We start from the raw sequence: 16,246 nt of genomic DNA on the forward strand, positions 1-16,246 counted from the left end.
CTTGATGGACTTGGTTTCACCTAATATGGCAATTCTCATGTAAAGTAAATATAAAATATTTTGGAGCTGTGTGGAACATACTTTAGGATGAATTGCATTTAGATCTTCTCTCAAAAAACTGCCACAAACATAACAGGTATGATATGCCACATTTTGTATATGTCTCTATACATTTTCACTGATTGTTTCTAATTTCTTTAAACTTTCCACAGCTTGCTGCTGACCCTGACCCAAATGTGAAAAGTGGTTCTGAGTTGCTGGATCGCCTTTTGAAGGTACATCATACAAAACTGTTATATTATTTGTGAATGCAGGATACTTAATGTTCCAGCTGATATGAGATTTAAATTTGCTTCACTCTTTCATATGGGACTAAATTTTAACAGTCAAGAGAGGAGTAGAGGATGAACAAAATGACTATCAGCTATGGGGATGAGGTCTTCAAATATTTATTTAAAGCACCAGTGCAATGGGACCTGACACGGGCTGTATTTCGGTGGACGCAGCCACCTTCCTCAGGGGTCACAAATATAGCTCTAAGCCTGATGACTAGTTGACAAAGTATGTCTGGTGCACAAAAGAATAAACTGAACCTTGCAATGGGTTCAGTAAACGGCTGTCGGGAGAGCAAGCATTGAGAACTCTGTATCAAAGCAGCAAAACACCCTGAGGCAGGTGGCTGTGTCCACTGAAACACGGCCCGTGTTGGGTCTCATTACACTGGTGCTTTTAATAAAGATTTGAAGACCTCATCCCCACGGCTGATAGTCATTTTGTTCATCCTCTTCTCCTCTCTTGATTGTGGTTATGTATGTAGAGGATCTGCTCCTGCTTCTCTGTTTTTGCACTGATTTTTGACAGCAATAAATCTAGTCACATCGATTTTGTTTCTTATGATGCCACTCTCTATGTAATAGTTCAAGTTAAAGGTCAATATTTAATGGCAGGGGCATTTTGAAAGAACATTGACATGTAGCGAACTTGAACTAGCACAACCTGCCCTGATTCAGCGCGAGTATTGCGAAACATGGCTATGTTGGCATATTAGTCCTGCTTGTGAGCGTATCAAACCCTTTTTCCAAGTGTGATTTGGAAGTTTAATTAAAGTATTTTGGCCAATGAAGATTCAAGTGAGCCATGAGATATGCTGTTATGTGAAACGAGCCATCTCAGAGGCCATAAAAAAATTCTTAAATATATTTATTATTAAAACAATTAAAAATAGCTATTAAAATATCCACATAAATGATCTATTGAATTAGTGTTACATAAATTAAGTTTTACGCACTTTGATGAATGATTGTGTGCTGGGATTCTAAAATTTATACTCTCTATATAATAGGAGGTTGTTGTATGCTGACTCCCACTAAGTCTAGAAAGTTGAGCGCTCAAATTTCTGGCATATAAACAATCCATTGCCACGAAACTGCTGGACCATATACCTTTCTTTAGCAATCTTATTTCTCTGGTGATTGAGCCCATGTTGAAATGAGAGGTATCAGTTTGAAAGTATAATTCTTGCTTATGTTTGGATTGTAGGACATTGTGACAGAAAGTAATAAGTTTGATCTGGTGGCTTTTGTCCCGTTGTTACGAGAGAGGATTTATTCCAATAACCAGTATGCCCGGCAGTTCATCATTTCCTGGGTAAGTGTTTGGCATAGCACCACCAGGCAGTCATTTAGCATAGAGGGTTTGTAATTCATTTGTATTATTTCCTGAAAAAAAGGAATTGATATTTATTTGAATCCACACAGTATTTCAGTATTTATTTGGATTTAGCTTACATTTTTATATTTATTTATTTATTTATTTATTTATGGTATTTATATCCCACATTATTCCCACCCACGGGCAGGCTCAATGTGGCGTACAATAGTCTATTAAGCAGCAATAATACAAAATACAGTAATTAGGGTCTTAGGAGGGAAAGAGGAACAACAGGAGGGAGAGGGAAAGAGGAGAAGGTGACAATTAGTCGCTATGGCAGCCATGGTTCAGAAGAATGCGACACCGGGAGGGCTTACGGCATATGCTCTGCCGAAGAGGAAGGTCTTGATCCGCTTCTTATTTCAATCGTTTTTATTGATGGTAAAAGCAAAGTACATCTAATACATAACAAGGCCACATAAGCACACGCCACAAACCATGTGTGACTTCAACAGATTCAGCACCATCATAACATTATTTTCCCCAATTTTACTCCCCACCCCCTCCCCCCATACCCCTATTCAATTATTAACATGGAAAACATCTTCTAGACTGGTCCTTGCAATTATACAATGCTTAACCTCCTAAATGCGCGAAACTACCAGCCGCGGCCTGACCACACACCAAAGGCCCACTGAGCGCCTTTGCTCTTATGACTCCCAGTGAGCATTCGTTATCTCCAGCGCACACATACCCTGCTCCCTAGACCAGGTTTCCCCAGTAGAGCAGCCAAACTCATTTCACTGTCGTACCCAACCAAGCCCACCCTTAACCCACCCACTCCAAACCACCCAACCCCCCCCCCCCCGGGTTTCCATGGTGCATCGATCAACAATTCAGGATCCTACTGCGCGCCACTGGGGTTAAAGAATCCCAAAAAGGTGCCCTAGGCGTCACCCCTGGGCGAGGCTAGGTCCCCCACCCCCCTACGTTCCAATGCACACAATGAAATCATCCTGGACCTCCATTGCTGAAAGGTTAGAGACTCAGCCACAATCCATTGGTGAAGTATTACTTTCTTATCCATAAGAACCACCCACTTCAAAAAAAGGCTTAAGCCCCACTACCCCCGGTGCCGATAACTTAAATTGATCAAATAACTGGAGAGCGTGAGGCGTCCAAATTACTCCCCAGAGAGCCGACACCTGCCTAGATACCCGCCGCCAGAACTCCAAGACACTCGGGCACAGCCAGAACATGTGCCCAAGGCCCGCCGGGGAGTGGGCACATTTGGCACAGGCGGCATCCACACGCATGGCTGCCCTCATTGCCCTGTGCGGGGAATAGTACATTCCCATTACAAACTTATAAAGAGTTTCTCTCAGCGTCACATTCTCTGTCACCCTGGGAATGTTCAGTATGTAAGTTTTTTAATGTTCTCCCCGAAGCTTCAGAGATAACTCCACATTCCATTGGGTCGCCAGACTGTCATAATCCACCTCACCCAGCTGATCCCTCAAGCATGAATGGTAATACTTTAGTGGGACTGCCAACTGTGCATCCAAGGCCAATATCTGTAGCAGCTTTTCCCACACCGTGGCCTTCAAAGAGGCAGATGGGATCGACTGGACATAATGTTGTAATTGATGCCAAGCAAAAAAGTCACCCACCACTGTCCCGAATTCCAACCGCCAGTCTCCCAGCGTCTTCCTCTCCCCATCCTCCATATATAACTGATGTAAGTAGTGAGCTCCTCTTCCTCCCCAAGCCACAAATGGAGCTGAAGTCAAACCTGGGGAAAAGTCCAGGTTGCCCTGCAGTGGTAACAATGGAGAATGCCTCGACGAGAGCCCAAAAAAACGACATAACCATCTCCACGCCTGCCACAGTGGTAAGAACAACGCCGTATAGGGACCCGGAACCCAATATTTGCTCGACCGCGTGTGTAACCAAGCACTAAAATGTAACAGCTTCAACAACAAATGTTCCTCCACCGTGGAGGTGTTGAGCCGCTTCTTAAAGGTTGGGTGATCTGGGGTGAATTTGACCACTTGGGGCAGCCCGTTCCAGAATTGAGTGCTAAGATAAGAAAAAGAGGAAGCATAGACAGTCTTATATTTTAGGCCACTAAAAGCTGGATAGTGGAGATTGAGATACGAGCGAGCTGACTTGCGGGAGTTCCTGGGCGGCAAGTTAATGAGAGTGTCCATGTAAGCAGGAGCGTCACCATAGATGATTTTGTGCACCAATGTGCAGATCTTGAAAAAGATACGGTCCTTCACAGGAATCCAGTGCAACCTCTCACGTAGTGGGCTCGAACTTTCAAATCTCAATTTACCGAAGTTGAGTCGAGCTGCTGTGTTCTGAGCAGTTTGCAATTTTTTTAGTAGCATGGATGTGCATCCCCTGTAGATACTGTTGCAGTAATCGAGACGACTTGTAACTAGGGACTGGACTAGGTTGCGGAATACCTCTCTAGGGAAATAAGGCTGGATACGCTTAAGCTTCCAAAGAGTGAAGAACATTTGCTTGACTACAGAGCTCATGCTGCTCCAATGTCAAAGATCTATCAATTATGACACCCAAGATTTCTTTTAGTTTTAAACATTTTTTATTGATGCTGCAACACAATGAACGTTTTCATACAATCTCTGCACAAATCAAACATCAGATCCCAATGTGATTGTGCAATAATTGCTAACTAACAGGCATCAATTCTTATATAACTTTTAATATTACTGTCTACCCCTCCCAATTCCTCCCTTCCCCCTCTCCCATTCTCCTCTGGTAGCCAATTGCTTATTCTGTCAATATTGTACCCTGATATTACAACTTCACTAAAGTGTACCTTTAACTTCAACAATGCTTGTCAATGAAAAGCTCCACCATTCAGGCCTTCGCTATCTGGTCGTGTGCGTTCTTTTCCCCCCCTCCCCTCATCCCCCCTCCCCTCCTTGTCCTGATCCAAATCTCATAGTTTATCAGTTCTGATCTCCTCCTCTACCCCAAGGTAGCCCATTAAGTACTTGACTGCGTGCTCGTGGGGATATCGTATTTATATATTTCTGCCAAATACTCAGAAACCGGACCTGCCTTCTTGGTGTCAGTCGTGCCCCCCTCGCCTCCCAGAGCATAAGTTGATGGAGTTTATTCCTCCAGTACCAATATGAGGGAGGCATGTCCATCACCCAATGATTAAGGATACACTTCTTCCCCACTATGCAAGATTTACTTAGAAACAGTCGTTCTCCTTGTGTCCCCACCCCCCACTGTCCCAGGTTACCGAATAGCATTCTATCAAAGGTGATATCAATTTGATACCCTAATACCCCACTTAAATAGTTACTTAGTCCCCCCCAGAAGGATCGAATACGCCTGCATTGCCACATACAGTGTGTCAATGTAGCACCTCCCTGCTTACATTTTAGGCAATGATCAGATTCTATGACTTTTGCTTGAAATGCCCTTCTGGGAGAGAAATAGGCTCTGTGTACTGTCCTGAACTGGCATTCTTGGAGTTCTGCACTATGCACTATCCCCGATAACCCTTTCAGCGATTGTTTAATGTGGCGCTCAGATATTGGCTGCTGTGCTTCAACGCTCAATCTAGTAGCCACCTCTAGGACTTGTTTTTCTGGTTGTCCCTTCTCTAGTTCTTTGCAAAACCAGGATACCGAGACCTGCCCCATCGCATCTCCCTCTACAAATTCCCGAAGCTGTCTCCCAAATCGCAAAGACAGTCCTTCTTTCGATAAGCTATGTACATAATGGGCTAGTTGATGATAGGCCAATATTGTCGCCAGTCCCCCTGACCACCTTTGCACAAAATCTTCTACTGGTACCAAGGTTCCGTCTTCCTGAATAAAATTTTCCAACAATTCCACCCCCTGTTCCTGAAGTCTACGAAACACCACATTCTCTCTACCAGGGGTGAAAGAATCATTCCCAGCTAACGGCATCAATACACTAGCTGTTGGGTCCTGACCCCAGCGCTGTAAAAGCTCCCTCCACATATGCCACAATGGCCCCAGCAATACACTGTCCCTTATTCTTTCTGGCAGCTTTCCTTTCCTTTCAACATGTAGCAAATAGTTCAAATGCCACGGATGAAAAAATGCACGTTCCAGCCCCATATCCGTGTACGTGGTTGTACCTAGTACCCAGTCCCTCAGATGTCTCATAAGACATGCTTGGTTATACAGTCGGACGTCCGGCAATCCCAGCCCACCCTGTCTCCAGTTCCCTATGAGATGTTGCCATTTCATCCTAGACTTTTTTCCCCCCCAGCAGAATTTAACTACCAGCCTCCTAAGTGCCATTACATCCTGTTCTGTCAGTCGCAATGACACCCAAGATTTTTAGGGACTCCGAAATTGGCAGGACGAGCTCAGTAGTGATTAGTGTAGGAGGTCTGAGTTTGTTGAAGCGAGAGGAGAGGATCAAACAATGTGTTTTCTCAGCGTTGATTTTGAATCGAAATGAGTTGGCCCAGTCAAGCAAGGTTTTAAAGCCTTGTCAGATCTTGCTAGTTATTTCATTTAGGTCTTTCTGGAAAGGGATGAAGTTAGTGATATCAGCATAGATAAATGGGTTTAGTCCCAGTTTGGAAAGAGCCACTGCCAAGGGAATCAACATCATGTTGAAGAGGGTTGGCGATAGTGGGGAACCCTGTGGCACTCCACAGTCTGCTTTCCAATGAGGTGATAAGGTAGAGTTGGCGTGTACTTGGTAATCTAGGAGCCGCAGCAGGATGCCATGGTGCACCATGTCGAAGGCACTAGACATGTCAAACTGTAAGAGCAAAATACTCTTCCCTACAGCTATTTCCCTCTTGAAGTTGGGACAGAAGAGTGACAAGCACAGTCTCAGTACTGTGGAGCGGTCGGAAACCTGATTGCGAGGTATGCAGAATATTGAACTTAACCAAGTGCTCACTAAGTTGTTTATTCACCAAGCTCTCCATGAGTTTCACGAAAAGGGGAATGGAAGCTATTGGCCGGTAGTTGGATAGATCACTACTCTTTTTCTTGGTATCTTTGGGCACTGGGGTTAGTAAGATGTTACCATAGTTTACGGGGAACTTGCCATTACCAAGCATATAGTTGAGATGCTGCGTCAGGTCATCCAGGAAACAGGCAGGGACGCATTGGAGTAAATAATTGGGGCACACATCCAGCCTGCAATACTTCCTGACAAATCTGCGAAGCTCCAGCTTGACGGAATCTACAGATAGAGGTGAAAAGCTGGAGAGCAGATGGTCTACTGGCTGCTCGTCAGGCCCCTGATCCAAGCCACTAATAAAATCACTAATGCTGGGATTGTTCACCGGAAGGGAGCTCTTCAGTTTGATAATTTTGTCTTTTAAAAATTTGGCTAAATCTGCAGCTGGAGGAATGCCTTCACCTGTTGTGGTAAGCACTGTGGTATCCATTAATTTGTGTACAAAAAAGAAGAGCTTTTTGGCATCATTGTAATTCGGGCCAATCTTGGTTTTGAAGTAATGTTTTTTTGCCTGCCTAATTGCATAATTGTACTGTCTGTGAGACTGCTTCCATGCAGTGAGATGTTGAGTATCCTGGTGCTTTCTCCAGGCCCTTTCGAGTCTTCTGGTTTTGGTTTTGACAGTTCTAAGGTCATAATTAAACCACGGGGCAGCGAGTTTCCTTTTTGTTGAGCACACTTTGAGTGGAGCTATGGCGTCTAAGGTATTTCTACAACGGTTATCCCAATTGAGGAAGAAGCTATCTAAGTCAACCGGGTCCGGCCAGTCAGACTCATAAACAGACTGCCAGAATGCCGCTGGGTCGACATACCCTCTTGTCGTGTACGACGTACGGGGGATGCGCACGCTGTGGTCCTTTTATCTGCCACAGAATTGAACAATTGATTTTAAAGTGGTCAGACCAAGGGACAGCTGACCACAGGGATTTGAGGGAGAGGAGGACTAAAGTGTGTCCTTTTGAATGGGTTGCCTGAGTATTCCAGTAGGTAAAGTCCCAAGAGCTGAGGAAGTCTAAGCAGTCACGCGTGTCTGCTGAGGAATAGTGTTAAAGGTGCAGATTGATGTCTCCCAGGACAAGTACATAGGGACTGGACAAGCATGCATTGAAAATAAAATCTGCAAAAATAGACTGAGCTCTGTTCCAATTGCTGGGCGGCCGGTATAGTAGGATACAAGTCAGGTGACCAAGCCAAGGTTTTGTTATGGATTCTCACTGAGGCGATTTCAAGTTGCAGCGTAATGGAGTCAGCAGTGGGTTCTATGATGAAGGTGGAACGATAGATGAGCGCTATACCTCCACCTCTCCTCCCAGGATGAGGCCAGTGCACAAGCTTATAGCCTGTGGGGCATAGATCAAGCAGGATGGGATCAGTTTGGTGTTGGGCCCAAGTTTCTGTAATGAAGACTAGGTCAAGGCATTCCAGCATGATCCAATCAGTAAAGATTGAGGCTTTTTTGGGTAGCTTAAGGGGAGTTACCTACTGTACCTGAATGTATTTTCCTGTCCCTAGAGGACTTAAGGGCTCATTTCAAAGCACTTAGACTTACAAAGTTCCATAGGTTACCATCCAGCTTATAATCGAAAGTAATCGCCGGCTATTTCCCGACACAAATCGGGATATGGCCGGCAATTTCGCAAAAGCGGCGAAAAGCGTATAATCGAAAGCTACATTTGTGATAGCTTCGCCGCTTTCCCTTCGCCTCGCCGGCGAAAGTTCAAAGGGGTGTGTTGGCGGCGAAGCGAAGGCGGGACATGGGCAGGCTTGGGCGTGGCTACCAGATGGCCGGCTTTCGCGGATAATGGAAAAATAAAACCCGGCGATAAGCAGTATTGCGCCGGGTTTACTTGGTCCTTTTATTTTCACAACCAAGCCTCAAAAAGGTGCCCCAACTGACCAGATGACCACCGGAGGGAATGGAGGATGACCTCCCCTTACTCCCCCAGTGGTTGCCAACCCCCTCCCACACTAAAATTATTAAAATACAAACCTTTTTTGCCAGCCTGTATGCCAGCCTCAAATGTCAGCCTCAAATGTCATACCCAGCACCCTGACAGCAGTATGCAGGTCCCTGGAACAGTTGTTGTTGGTTGCCGTGGACTGCAGAAAGGCAGAGCCAGGCCCATCCCCCCCTACCTGTTCCACTTGTGGTGGGTAATGTTGAGCCCTCCCAACCCCCCCAAAACCCACTGTACCCACATGTAGGTGCCCCCCTTCAGCCCTTAGGGCTAGGGTAATGGTGCACACTTGTGGGCAGTGGGTTTTGGGGGGGATTTGGGGGACTCAGCACACAAGGGAAGGGTGCTATGCACCTGGAAGCTAATTTGGTTGTTTATAAAAGATGTTTGAAGTGCCCCCTAGGGTGCCCGGTTGGTCTCCTGGCATGTGAGGGGGACCATTGCACTACAAATGCTGGCTCCTCCCACGGCCAAATGCCTTGGATTTCGCCGGGTTTGAGATCGCCGGCAGTTTTTTCCATTATCGCAGAAAAACAAAAGTGGCAATCTCAAACCCGGCGAAATCCAAGGCATTTCGCTGGCCTACACCTTATTATCAAAAAAAAAGATGACTGGCCATCTTTTTTGAAAATACGGTTCCGGCCAGCTGTTGCGCCGCCGCCAAAATAGATCGCCGGCGACCTATTTCGCCGGCGACATTCGATTATTCCCCTCCATGGAACTTTGTAAATCTAAGTGCTTTGAAAATAAGCCTCTTAGTCTGTTTGTACAGTGATGTGAAAAAGTTTTTCCACCTCCTGATTTCCACTATTATTGCATATATGTTAGTCTGAATGACTTCTGATCTTTAAACACAATGTAATATTAGACAAACAGAATCTCAGTGAACAACAGTTTTTTAAAAAATTATCAATAGAAATCAAACAAAATAAAACATGGAAAAGAAAATAAGATGATATCTTTTTTATTTGACATAACTTAATACATTTCTTGATTAGTTTTCGAAGGTTGCCCTTCTTCGTCAGATCGGAAATAAGCAAATGTGCTAGCTGACAGTGTATATAAGTGAAAACATTCAAGCATTACTATGACAGTCTGACAGGGTGGGAGGATGGGGGTGGGTCGGAGGTATGCATGGGGACATCAAAGCATATCATTGATATTCTAACAGGATGGGTGTGGATAGGTGAGGGGTGGGGTGATCAACAGAGACATACAGCTTTATGGTTTATAATGGGTTAAGAACCCCAGATCCTTGTTAAGTCCTTTCTGTTGGGTGTTAAAATATTCAATCATTCTGACTTCAAAGGTCTTACGTTCTTGTATGGTTTTAAAGTTACCTTTCAGTATTCTCACTGTGAAATCACTGGTACAGTGTCCTGGTTCTGTGAAGTGCTGTCCCACCAGGGTGGGGGCCCTACTGGCTGTATTGTTCATATGATGTCTATGTAAATTGAATCTTGTCTTAAGCATCTGGCCTGTTTCTCCAATATAGCATCCTTCGTTACATTTTTTGCACTGAATGATATATACCACATTGGAAGATGAGCAAGTGAAAGATCCCTTTATGTTGAATATCTTTCCTTTGTGGATGACTTTGGGGTCCTGTGAAATATTTTGGCATAGTTTGCAACTGGATAAATTACAGGGAAGTGTGCCCTTCTGTTCCTTTTCATAAATGGATCTTTCACTTGCTCATCTTCCAATGTGGTATATATCATTCAGTGCAAAAAATGTAATGAAGGATGCTATATTGGAGAAACAGGCCAGATGCTTAAGACAAGATTCAATTTACATAGACATCATATGAACAATACAGCCAGTAGGGCCCCCACCCCGGTGGGACAGCACTTCACAGAACCAGGACACTGTACCAGTGATTTCACAGTGAGAATACTGAAAGGTAACTTTAAAACCATACAAGAGCGTAAGACCTTTGAAGTCAGAATGATTGAATATTTTAACACCCAACAGAAAGGACTTAACAAGGATCTGGGGTTCCTAACCCATTATAAACCATAAAGCTGTATGTCTCTGTTGATCACCCCACCCCTCACCTATCCACACCCATCCTGTTAGAATATCAGTGATATGCTTTGATGTCCCCATGCATACCTCCGACCCACCCCCATCCTCCCACCCTGTCAGACTGTCATAGTAATGCTTGAATGTTTTCACTTATATACACTGTCAGCTAGCACATTTGCTTATTTCCGATCTGACGAAGAAGGGCAACCTTCGAAAGCTAATAAGATGATACCTTTTTTATTGGACATAACTTAATACATTTCTAAGTTATGTCCAATAAAAAAGGTATCATCTTATTTTCTTTTCCATGTTTTATTTTGTTTGATTTCTATTGATAACCTTAAGAGTGGACTAACACGGCTACCACACTCCTCTACTTAAAAAATTATTAATTCTTTTAAGGAACAAAGTTATCCAGAACCATATCACCCTATGTGAAAATAACTGCCCCCTTAGTTTCTCAATCAACCAATCGAACAAATGTAATTGATAAATAGATTCATCTGATTGAACAGAGCCAGGCTTGATTGCAGCCAGCCCTGTTGAATCTAAACCACTCTATATTGAACCTTACCATATGAATGAAGTATTCACCACAAAGTTTCTACAAGAACGCTATGCCACAATCAGCGGAAATCCCAGAAGAGATGAGAAAAAGAACAGTTGTTGAAATACATTGGTTACAAAGTTGTTTCTAAAGCTCTGGTCTCCACCAGCCATCATCTCCAAATGAAGAAGACTTGGAATAGTAGTGAATCTTCCTAGGAGTTACCAACTTCCCAAAATTACTCCAAGGGTGCAGCAGCTGCTGATCTGGGACGTCACAAAACATCTCATAACATCATCCAAAGAACTGCTGGCCTCTCTAGCCTCTGCTAAGATCAATGTTCTTGACTCCACAATAAGAAAGAGACTGAGCAAAATGGAATTCTTAGGGGAGTAGCAAGGCAGAAACCACTGCAGTCCAGGAGTAACATCAATTCTTGTCTCACATTTACAAAAACATACCTGGATAATTCCCACATCATTCTGGGATAATGTTCTGTGGAACTCTTTGGACAACACAGATCCAATTATGTCTGGTGTAAAGCACACAGTAAGAACATCATAAAATGTTTTTAGGAGTTATTTTTGATACTTCATTCTTTTAGGACGTATATTTCACAAATAATCCAGAAATCTTTTTAAGCTGTCAGAAAGATAAGATCTTTAAAACCTCATCTTTGATCAATACACTGAAAATATTAGTGCATGCACTAGTTTTTAATCATCTGGATTATTGTAATTCTTTACTGCTTGGTCTTCCATTTTATTCACTAAAATGTCTGTGTTGTGTACAAAATACAGTGGTTAGTTTGATTCACAATGCCAAATGTTATGATTGTTGTTCCTCTCTTATCACAAGGAAGTTGACTACCCCTATACAATAGGATTCAGTATAAAATTCTCCTGTTGAAGCACTATGCTTACTGTAGTGGTACATCTGAATGGCTGGGGAGAAACAAGATTAAAGTTTTGGATTGATTTAGTAAAGATCTGACTTGAATCCAATAGATATACTGTGGCAAGACATGAAACGATCAGTTCATAGATGAAAACCTATGAATATGTCTGAATTAAAGCAGTTCTCTAAGAAGAGTGAGCTAAAATTCTTCAACACTGATGTAAAAGACTGATAAAATTATAGGAAATGTTTGATTGCAATTTGTGCTTCTAAAGGTGGTGCAACCAGTTAAGTTTAGGGGGCAGATACTTTATCACACGGGTGAGATGGGTGTTGGATAACTTTGTTCCTTAAATGAAGTAATAATGTAATGTTATTTGTTTAGTCAGGTTCCCTTTATCGAATATTATATTTTGTTTTAATGTTAAAAACTATTCAGTGTGACATATTCAATAATAGAGTAAAACAGGATGGGGGAGGGGACTGTTTCTCATCACTGTACCTGAGGCAGGAGGGATGAAGTGGCTTGCTTATGGTCACAAACGGCCTGGCTTCTCTGTTGCTAAGCCTGATGATTTAACCATTAGACTCCCTATCCACATTTCATAATCCTAGAATACTAGAAACTTGTAGCCACTTCCATGGTAGGTGTCCAGGCATACTGTATAATTACTTCTTCAGCAGAGGGAGAAGGAAAAATATTACCAAATTCTAGCTGAGTACAGAATTTTCCAAAGTAAAGCTCAGATTAAGACCAGAGGGCCCGACTCATGTGTTCTGAATTTTAGGTCACACCTTTCTATTCCCTCACAACTCTTGACCTTTGCTGGAGTGCTCTGGGTCACATCTCTGTACCCTTTGCTCCCCCCAACTCTTAGCTATAGCCCAGCTAGTTCAACATTGCTCTTATAGGCAAAAAGTCAGTATTTGAGGGTACAAAACTAATTGCTGTTTCATTGTACCTGTTAGTAGCTTATTATATTTTTATTCCTTCATCTTCCTGTAGATCCTAGTGCTGGAGTCAGTGCCAGATATTAACCTGCTTGATTATCTGCCAGAAATCCTAGATGGGCTGTTCCAGATTCTTGGAGACAACAGCAAAGAAATAAGAAAAATGTAAGTAAAGTACCTGAATGGAGTCCTGTAGAAGTGAAAATAAAGCTGTTGCAGAAAGCACAAATAATTAGAGGAAGATAAGAAAGAGAAACAGTATTTTTGGACAAGCAGAGGAAGATGGAGAATACATGAGAACAGACATAGAGTAGACCACAGCTAGAATGATGTTAACACTTTTGTATAAATCACTGGTGAGTATTCATTTTAGAGCATTGCGGTTAATTCTGAAGGGATCTAGATCAGAAGGTGGCCATCAAAATAGTATAGGGTCTAAAGTCACAAGCCTTGTGTGGTAAGCCTAAATTTATGAACCCAGGAGGAGACAAGGGACATAAAAGAAATAGTTTTATACCTCAAATGCATGTTTGTTTATTAGTACTCTTACTATTCTGTCCTTCAAAGAAATCCAAGCTGTGCACATACAATCAAAAACTTAAGAAAAGAGGCAAATGAAAAAGAAATTACAATGCAATAGAAAGGATAAAAGAAAAGAATAGCTTTGGTATGAATTCATGCCTACAGTCTCCCTATCCGGCACACACCAATGAGAACACTATCCAAAAATAGGAATTAAAGGACTTATTTAGAAAACTTGCTAAATCCATATTAGTTGCATTGGACTTAGAAGGTTTTGGAAATAAGCCCTTCAGTTGCCCATCGTGAAATGACGTTTTAAAAAAAAAGTTTTAAAGCCAATTTTAAATCTTTTAAAATCCATCTTGGACCTATTACTGGCTAAATCCAGAGGTCAATATTCCATCCTCATTCTTCTTGATCTTTCCGCTGCTTTTGACACTGTCGATCACAGCATACTTCTCGATACCCTGTCCTCACTTGGATTCCAGGGCTCTGTCCTTTCCTGGTTCTCTTCCTACCTCTCCCTCCGCACCTTTAGTGTTCACTCTGGTGGATCCTCTTCTACTTCTATCCCTTTGCCTGTCTGCGTACCTCATGGTTCTGTTCTTGGTCCCCTCCTCTTTTCTATCTGCACTTCTTCCCTTGGTTCATTAATCTCATCCCATGGCTTTTCCTACCATCCCTATGCTGATGACTCCCAAATCTACCTTTCTACCCCTGATATCTCACCATGCATCCAAACCAAAGTTTCAGCGTGCTTGTCTGACATTGCTGTCTGGATGTCTCAACGCCACCTGAAATTAAATATGACCAAAACCGAGCTTCTCATTTTCCCCCCCAAACCCACCTCCCTGCTCCCCCCGTTTTCTATTTCTGTTGATGGCTCTCTCATTCTCCCTGTCTCCTCAGCTCGAAACCTTGGGGTCATCTTTGACTCTTCTCTCTCCTTCTCTGCTCATATCCAGCAGATTGCCAAGACCTGCCGTTTCTTTCTTTACAACATCCGTAAAATCCGCCCCTTTCTTTCTGAGCACTCTACCAAAACCCTCATCCACACCCTTGTCAACTCTCGTTTAGACTACTGCAATCTGCCTCTTGCTGGCCTCCAACTTAGTCACCTCTCCCCTCTCCAGTCGGTTCAAAACTCTGCTGCCCGTCTTGCCTTCCGCCAGGGTCGCTTTACTCATACTACCCCTCTCCTCAAGACCCTTCACTGGCTCCCTATCCGTTTTCGCATCCTGTTCAAACTTCTTGTACTAACCTATAAATGTACTCACTCTGCTGCTCCCCAGTATCTCTCCACACTCGTCCTTCCATACACCCCTTCCCGTGCACTCCGCTCCATGGATAAATCCTTCTTATCTGTTCCCTTCTCCACTACTGCCAACTCCAGACTTCGCGCCTTCTGTCTCGCTGCACCCTATGCCTGGAATAAACTTCCTGAGCCCCTACGTCTTGCCCCATCCTTGGCCACCTTTAAATCTAGACTGAAAGCCCATCTCTTTAACATTGCTTTTGACTTGTAACCACTCGCCTCCACCTACCCTCCTCTCTTCCTTCCCGTTCACATTAATTGATTTGATTTGCTTACTTTATTTATTTTTTGTCTATTAGATTGTAAGCTCTTTGAGCAGGGACTGTCTTTCTTCTATGTTTATGCAGCGCTGCGTACGCCTCGTAGCGCTATAGAAATGCTAAATAGTAGTAGTAGTAGTAGTAGTCAACAAATTCCATGGCAAAACAGAAGAACACAGACCCTCGCAGTCTCACAAACAAGTCTGGCACAGCAAGGGCGACAAAAAAACTGAACATTAGATGATGTACTATGTATTGAAGCTTTATTTACAGCATCCCAGACTTGACATGAGTCGTGTTTTGGCCAAAAATGGCCTGCCTCAGGAGTCTTCTATTGGATGTATAGACTTCCTAGGTAGTCTTTTTGACAATTGCATATAATGATGTATACTTTACTGCTGATTCTCCATAAACTAACTCTGACGCTGGAACTCTGAAAGAGTGCAAGCTGAAACAAAAGATCTGAAGGCGACGAAACAGTGTGACAAGGTGGTGGCCCTAGCCAGAAGAATGCTATGCTATATAGAGAGAGGTGTAACCAGCAAAAGAAAGGATGTGTTGATACCCCTGTACCAGTCGTTGGTGAGACCCCACTTGGAGTATTGTGTTCAGTTTTGGAGGCTATATCTTGTTAAGTATATAAAAAGACGAAGGGGTCCAGAGGATTGTGACAAAAATGGTATGGGGCTTGTGCCAAAAGGTATATGAGAAGAGACTGGAAGACCTGAATAAATGTATCCTAGAGAAGAGAAAGGACAGGAGAAATATGCTACAGATGTTTAAATACTTGAAAGGTATTAATATAGAAAGAAATATTTTCCAGAGAAAGGAAAATGGTAAAACTAGAGGACATGAATTGTAGTTGCGGGGTGGTAGGCTTAGGAGTAATGTCAGGAAATTTTTTCACGGAGAGGGTGGTTGATGCCTGGAATGCCCTTCCAAGGGAGGTGTTGGAGAAAAAAAAATAACAACAAACAGTGACTGTATTGCTTCGGTATTGCAGCCTGCTCACTTGATCACCACAGACTGCTCACAGAATAAAATACTACAGATTCTTTTAGATTCGTATTGGGTAAATGAAACTCTTTATTTGCACTTTAATTGGAGAGTGTATAAG

The 16,246-nt window shown here is 43.0% G+C and overlaps 1 protein-coding gene across 1 annotated transcript in view; it reads left to right on the top strand.

Annotated features, from left to right (window-relative positions):
- The window catches only part of VAC14 (VAC14 component of PIKFYVE complex), a 573,384-nt gene that overhangs the window by 87,060 nt on the left and 470,078 nt on the right, over positions 1-16,246 (top strand). Inside the window, exons 5-7 of the mRNA XM_030203598.1 lie at positions 213-275; positions 1,540-1,647; positions 13,088-13,197. Of these exons, the coding sequence (XP_030059458.1) occupies positions 213-275; positions 1,540-1,647; positions 13,088-13,197 (281 nt within the window). The remainder of the gene's footprint in view (positions 1-212; positions 276-1,539; positions 1,648-13,087; positions 13,198-16,246) is intronic.

This window comes from Microcaecilia unicolor, chromosome 5, assembly GCF_901765095.1.
Source record: "Microcaecilia unicolor chromosome 5, aMicUni1.1, whole genome shotgun sequence".
In the NCBI taxonomy this organism is placed as follows: domain Eukaryota; kingdom Metazoa; phylum Chordata; class Amphibia; order Gymnophiona; family Siphonopidae; genus Microcaecilia; species Microcaecilia unicolor.